At 38.9% G+C, this 7,576-nt stretch overlaps 1 protein-coding gene across 1 annotated transcript; it reads left to right on the top strand.

Annotated features, from left to right (window-relative positions):
* The first annotated feature begins 586 nt into the window (after positions 1 to 586).
* On the top strand, positions 587 to 7,255 carry LOC145901402 (uncharacterized). Its single transcript, XM_082989072.1, has 10 exons — positions 587 to 1,865; positions 2,617 to 2,782; positions 3,112 to 3,265; positions 3,408 to 3,505; positions 3,798 to 3,970; positions 4,112 to 4,420; positions 4,614 to 5,317; positions 5,375 to 5,600; positions 5,764 to 6,246; positions 6,308 to 7,255. The coding sequence occupies exons 1-10, from the start codon at positions 1,790 to 1,792 to the stop codon at positions 6,493 to 6,495; spliced, it is 2,577 nt and encodes an 858-aa protein (XP_082845198.1). The 5' UTR covers positions 587 to 1,789; the 3' UTR covers positions 6,496 to 7,255.
* The last annotated feature ends 321 nt before the right edge of the window (positions 7,256 to 7,576 follow it).

Raw genomic sequence — 7,576 nt, forward strand, 5'->3', positions numbered from 1 at the left:
TCGCTTTAAAGCTTAAACGGAGTTTCCTATACTTCGAATTTTTTGCTTATAACACATCGCTTGTACTGAACCAGTATCAAGATTACTGCTACAAATATCATGACGTCAGTAAAGTGCCCACGGTATTTGCATTTGACGAAAAGGTGGTAGGAGAAAATGCAGTTGAACCAGGGTTAAAGCGTTTTGATAAGCAAGACGTATTTTTCCTCTGTCATGACTAATAGCAGATGTCAGGTTGAAATAGACAATAGCACGAGTTCGACCTACGTCAAAGGAAGTTAATCGTACTCTGGGAGTAATACCCATTCTTTGCCATACAGCTCAAGTATTCGCTCTAGGGTTTAAAATGAAATTTCGGACCGGTTACTCCCTGAATGTTTTAAAGCTTGTGAAAAAAAATTTGACACCTTTAACCAGCCCGAGATTTCCACGTGAAAACAAGACAAAAATATATTAAAGCTGAAATTTATGCAAGTGTCACTTGGCATACAATTTCCTTCTCATTTACAACAAACTATAACTGACATGCGTAAGCTGATTGGGCTACCTATGCACCATAAAAACGTTTTACGTCACTACGAAGTGCATATCCACAGCACCAGACTCACACTGATTAATTGCGTTGTCACGCGTGTTACGACAGTATTAAGTTCTCTGCCCAGTTGTTGTGATATGCATTGCGCATGTTTTTCGCTGCGCAACCAAACTATATTGCAATAACTTTTGCGACACAGTCAACTGAAAGGTCGATTTAAGAACATTTCTCAATAAAGTTCAGTTGAGATATGACGTAGTTTCAGGAAGTCATACAGAGACGTTATACGCACAAAGAGCGTTGTCGCTTTTACGCCAGTGCCTTGGTTCGTTAAAGTTGCTAACGCTGCTCCACAGCTGTGTTGTAATTCCACAACGTGCTAGCAGATAACTTGCAATTTGACTGGTTGTTATAAGTATAAAAGGCTAAGATGTACTCTGTAGTGGTATTGCTGTAAAGTTGTTTGTTCGCTTTACTGTTTTAAACAAGCTTGATTACCGCTTGACTGTACTCGACTAATAAGACATGGATATATGTTATAACGTCAGTTGAGGCCAGCAGTATGAAATTATTACTTGCACTAGTTCGTGTAAATATACTAAATAACCTATTGGTTATATGCCAAGCTACAGCAGAGGAAACCAGTTAACTAGCTACGGTTTGACATACATCCTGTCTATAGAGCATGCTATTGCGGTGTCAAATACGTGATGCAGTAGTATTTTAATGAAAACCGTGATTAAATTCGATGTTGTTTAAAGCTTGGAAAGAAAGCATCGAATAACATTTAAAATTCTGAAATCAATCATACAATTTACTAAACAGGATGTGAACAATTAGTTTTGTGCAACCTTGCTGCGGTTGCGTTGCTTCTCGCATAAAAAATTGCAGTAATCGCTCCGCGTCAAACAATATGTTGTTACAGTATGATCAGAATTTTTGCTACAAACTGTGTGTATCCTGTGTGTCTCGCAATATCCATGATAATAATATACGCCAGCGTTGTCAGGAAAACGATAAAGTAACGAAAACTACACTCACCTGGCAAATATGGGATAGCAGCAGTTGCAATATATTGCAGAACGAGCGGTTGGAACAAACGTCTATGTAACAACATTGATCACTTAATTCCTGTCTTTTGCAATTCATATTTGTTTGTTTAAAGTTCAACCCATGTCCAGTGTTGAACAGTTGATTACTTGTGACTTCCAGGTTGTGCATGCCTAAGATCTATTTCTGACCATTTCTTGCTTTATGCACGAGCGAATTATGTGGAGGTATCTTATTTGTCGAGCTCTGTTGGTTTTTTCTTTTAGAAATATTTTCATCGGTAAGTAAACATTTATGTTGACAGTTGTCCAGTAATTCCAGAATATACAAAAAATGCATGTAAACGTGAAATCCACGCTTCTTGTGACACGAAAAATTAAGAGATTTTATTGCCTCCGACTACTTGAACTGACTCATTGACCTTGTTATCGAGTAAGTTTGACCACTTGAATGTACCAGCACTACGATTTTTACCCTTTTGTGTGCAATAACCGTTCAATTTGGGTCCCAATGACACACCCACGTAGATGTGCACTTTAAACCTTTATTGAACACAGGAATGACCTTTTTCTGATCCAGTATTTTTGGCGAATCAAGATACCCAACACTAATTAGAACAATATATAATAAAGGACCTAAACGATAAGATACATCTATTCAAGCCTTTCAAGGAATCCCAATAAATATCAAACTGTATTATATGCGCAAAAGAGCCATAATAGTCAATGAGAGCTGCAGAAAGGTGTACACATGGTTTCGACCTGTAAGGTCTCATCAGTGCAGCTTGTGACCGTGGCACATGCCCCCTGGTAGACTAGCAGGTACACAGATTTCCACTTTGTGGTACCTTTCGGTCAATCGTTGGGTACCAAACAATATGTCGAGTAGCAGTCGATATGCGATATGTTTGGTACCAAACCCCAGCGAGAACTTACAGGTGTACACCTGTCTGCAGTTTTCAAACTGTATTTTATGAAAACGTTAAGTTTTGTTTAAAACCAAGCAATGTGATGGCATATGTTTACATTTAGATGCGCAAGATGTCGATATCGTTTTTTTGGTGGACAGCACCTCTTCTATTTCTAATTCGGATTTTGCAACCTACAAAGCAGCCTTTGTTGCTGCTGCGGATCTGATTCCCTTTTCAAGAACTTTTCACGCTGGGGTTCTCCAATACGGAAACCAAGACGTTCGAAAGTAAATGTTAATGTAATTGTGTAAACTCTATTGTAATTCCGCATTGGACAAGTTGCTTGCATCATCTTTCCATCACACATTTCATTAGCGGGTTGTTCTCAAACTTTTTCGAGGGCGACACACTTTAAAAAGATTCACATTTCCAACTCACCAGTTTTAACTCCATCACGACGATTTGTTTTAATATTTACTATTTTCAGTCGCTCAAGGTTGACTTTGCTTCTTTGTCTCCATTTTTGACGAAAAGAAAATTTTCCTTGTAAAAATTCATGCACTTACAATTCTAATGTTAAAAAACAACGTTTCTCCTTAAGCTGTTTATTTTGCAGTATCGACTACCGTACGGATTCCTTTTATCAATATCCAACAAAACTGGGCGATTGCAACAATGTAACATGTTTCAAAACTGCAATTAGCGACAACATGCCCCACCTCCTTGCTGCAAGCACGTTTACCTTTACAGCAATTACGCGAGCTGTTCTGGTGAGTGCTGTTCTGAAAGAAAACACTCTCTGTTTTCTGTTCTTGTTTTGTCGCTTTCAATTATGTCAACACACATTTCTGCGTTCCCAAATGTCTTAAAAGGCAATGGATCAAAAAAATTCGACGTTGTCTTTTTACCCAGATTGACTTCAATCGATCAGTAAATTTCGCGAATTCTAAGAAGTTCCTGGTTTTGACCACTGACGATCCCGCGATTGACTCAAGCATGTCAAAAAAAAGGTAATAAATAATGTCGAAAACTAGATGTTCCTAAATGCTTTTTACAAGACAAAATTCCATATTTAACTTGGCTTCAGATTATCGTTCGCCGATATCATGTTTTTTCCCAAGTACGGACAGTTTTTTGGGAAATGCCATTATTCTATTTTTCAAAGTTCCTTCTCCAATCCCACAAACTGTACTTGAAACACTACTTTTTCATAATGTTTCGTCACGGAAAGAATATTAAATTTCCGGAAAATGAACAGGACACTGGCCCATTTTTACCAACCAATTTTTGTTTACATCGCAGTGTTAACCTCACAGCAGTTAACAATATCACCGCATATGCCATTGGGGTGGGCCCGAATGTCAATAACGCACAACTGCTGCAAGTAGCTGGAAATGCGTCCCGAGTCTATAAGGCTACTTGGTCTGACTTCGGAGCAAAACTGAATGCTACTTTGGAGAAAATACTTAAACAAGGTTATTATCAAACGAAACTAATCGTTGGTAACACATTAGCAAAAGCACGTGTTTGCAAAGTTGTGTAGTTGCACTTAAATGAAAATAGGTACGTTTATTTAAATAATGTTAATACTTTGTATACATTAATGTAACTCCCAGTGGCAACGATGACAACAATATCGACTGAAGTGTCCACCACAATCACTATGACAGCAACCACAATGACCACAAAGCAGACCACAACAATGATGCCCGTAAATACACCAACCATCCCAACAAAGGCATCGTCCTTTCCAACAACCACTACGACCATACCAGCAACCAACGACACCAAACGAACAAACACAACGACCATTCAAACGAAAACAACGACATTTCCAACAACGACCGTGACCATACCAACAACTATCGAGACAATTAAAAGAAATACCAATACTAACTCCACAACATATATCACTACAGTTACAGGTAGTCACTTAAATTGTTTTAACAATGTATTGTAGAAAAAAGACCTGTAATTATTAATTGAACTGTTCACAGTGCACACTGTTTCAACTTATCTGCTGTCATAGATACCATAGTTACACCATCCTCATTGTACACAGTTTATATTTTAATAGTGCAACTTACAAAGTCATAATTATAGTCCCCTTATTTCCAGATTTGCAAAATGTTGTGTCCTCTTTCAACCCAGCAGACTCGGAGGGATTAAGAAACATCTCCAATCTCTTGGCTAACATTACTCAGTCTATTTATATTTCAAACGGAATTAGCTTTTACAGCGAATATGCCCAACTTTACACCAAGCTAGACCGTGTGGATGATGTGCAAGTGCAGTTGACTTTACATCTCTTACTTAATTCCACTCGCGTTGATGTAACGCTAAAAACAGACAGTGCCAAGCTAGTCATAACATCTATTCTCCAGCTACAATATCCCAACGACGTGGTCGTTCAAGGTTCAATCGACCAGGAGGACGCATCGTTAATGACAACACATTACACCGCCCTTAAAAATACGAGCTACGTAGTCATTATCGGCATGAAAGTATCAGAAATGTATTCACAGTCGCACGTGTCGGAAACACGGTTCCATCCATTGCAGGGAAACGTGAAACTCATTTTCCCGGCAGTATCACCACAATCTGGGTGTGATGAAATTGAAGAAGTTCTAAAAAAACAGAGCAACAAGAAAGTTACCGAAATATTATACACATGTACATTTTTCGACGGAGTGGGCGCTTATTCCGACAAGGGCTGCACAACTCACGTCAACTCTTCCCAAATAACGTGCGATTGTGATCATCTTGCGGCTTTTACAGTTCTCCTGGCCGTGAAATACCTTGCTGTACCGCATGTTGTAAAAGTAAGCCAACCTACGAGAATTTCAACTCGTTTTTAACCTATCTTTTTTGTGGTCCAGATTACATCATACGTCGCCCAGGCCATAACGGCTTTCTTTCTCCTGCTAACAGTAATAGTCCTCTTGTGTTGCAATGACAAAGGGGTCAGAACGCACATCCAGATTAGCTTGTCCTCATCGCTTCTGCTTTTTCACTTGGTAAACCTATTGCACGACGTCGTTATTGTACATGTTCAGTCATGCATGGCATTCGCAGTGCTCAGCCACTTCTTCTTGATAACCTCAGGTATTCAAGTTTTAACATTATGTACTTTTACTAGAGAAACTGACGATGCCCTTTACAGGGCGAAACATATTTTTCTAAATTTTAAACTTCTTAAAACCAGTCTGCCAGGTTGATTTTTTTAGTTTGTACGCAGCAACTTTAATATAAGTAATATACATTTTAGGAATGTGGTTGTTAATGGACGGAATACGACTTTTTAAGGACACCAACAACCTAATTAATTTCCAAATCCAAGATCCAAAGAAACGACTCAAGTATTTTATTTCCATGGGATGGCTTCTTCCCATCCTCATCGTAGGAATATCCGCTCCTTTGGGTTTTCTGCGTGGCGACTACTTGAAACCACAGCCGTATTACGAGGCATGCCACCAATACCAAAACAACACAGTACCGATTCATAAGTATAACAGGTGTTGGTTGACTCCGAAAACGATGGTTTTCTACATTGCGGTCGTCACTCCTCTTGGTCTCATATTTCTCATCAACCTTTTCATCGTTGCAAAAACGTCGTATGAGATTTTCGTTTCCAATCGGATCCAAAACTTGGGAGAACTTCCAGGAACGAAAGATGCGCGACGAGATGCAGCGACGTTTATTTTTATCTTTATTTTGCTCGGAGGAACCTGGAGCTTCTGGTTGGTTACAGGTACATAAATAATAATACCGAATACAAATAAATATGCATTAACCGTTGCCTGTTGTTCTAGATTTTCAAAACTCGAACGAGGTTTACTTATACATCAACAGCGTCTTAAACTGTATTCAGGGGTTTGCAATATTTGTTTCCTATTGCGTCGTGAATGACGCTATTAAAAATCGTCTCTTTCTCGACAAGAATATCCTTTGGAAAAAGGGCAATAGAAACGTAACGATACAGTTGGATGAGATTCAATAGCGCATGAATTCTATGTATGATATCTACGAACTACGTGATGCATAAATGCACTTTCGCGCTAACCTGTTCGCCAAGTCTAGATAATAAACCCAACCTTTTTTGAACTTGAGCTGTCATTTCATCAAGGAGAATTTTACACTTCGCTCTGGCAAAAAACGCTAACGCCAGCGCAATGTAGTGTAATATTTTATCGAACGTTACCATTTCAACTGGTAGATGTTAGATTTTATCGGCGGTGTCTGATTTGTTGTTTGTGCATGCTGCTGTGTATTTTTGTCCAATTTCTTGTTGCTTAGTTTGGACATGCGGCTTGTGGACAGCAGCACCACAAAAGTTTACTACAAAGTACCCTTCAAAACGGTCACGAACGTATCAACCGATAATTAAATTAGTGTGCACATGAACCGGATGAAACAACACACCCTTTGGAGTTGGTATGACCACCAACAAAGTATTCTACTTACTTTGCAGTCGATGTGGTTCGTGTCGCGATACAAAGCAGTATGCCCCGTCAAAAACTCAATATCATTATTTGCTACATTTTGATATTTCTAAGCACCTCCAATGTTGGAAGCGTCATGGACTCAACGATTTCATATTACTGAATTGCGCTTAGCCAGATGTATATTATAGGTTATACCTGCGTAACGAATTCTCACCAACAACTGTCTGCATGTTGTTGGAATTTTCCGCGTTGTTTTTCTTTCATCTTCGGCGTGATAATAATCATTTTCCACCGCGACTAAACACGCTTTGTTGTTGCAAAGAAAAAGATCTATTGAACTTTGTATCCTGAAACTGTCCGACATTGTGTTGTTAAAGAGCGTTTGTTTGAAGTTTTTAAAATCGTTGAAACTTTTTTGTACACATTCCATGCAAGGCTTGTAGTGTGTTTTTTTCAAACATTAATATTGTGCACCCAACGAAAAAAAGCTGAGCTGCAATACGTTCTTATACTGGCGCTGCGACAGAACCGTCCTAATCATTACGGACGAACATCCCCTGGTTTAGTTGTTCAAGGTTTTCTCGAGGAAAACGCACGGCACATATCAGTCTGTTTTTACAGTTCCGCAAGCAAACG

This window comes from Ascidia mentula, chromosome 1 (assembly GCF_947561715.1).
Source record: "Ascidia mentula chromosome 1, kaAscMent1.1, whole genome shotgun sequence".
Lineage (NCBI taxonomy): Eukaryota > Metazoa > Chordata > Ascidiacea > Phlebobranchia > Ascidiidae > Ascidia > Ascidia mentula.

Bases quoted from the DNA above. Each gene is read 5' to 3' on its own strand.
- LOC145901402 (XM_082989072.1), top strand. From the start codon at position 1,790: ATGCACGAGCGAATTATGTGGAGGTATCTTATTTGTCGAGCTCTGTTG. The intron at 5,318-5,374 runs GTAAGCCAACCT...TTTGTGGTCCAG, and splicing joins CTGTACCGCATGTTGTAAAA to ATTACATCATACGTCGCCCA. The intron at 5,601-5,763 runs GTATTCAAGTTT...TATACATTTTAG, and splicing joins CTTCTTCTTGATAACCTCAG to GAATGTGGTTGTTAATGGAC.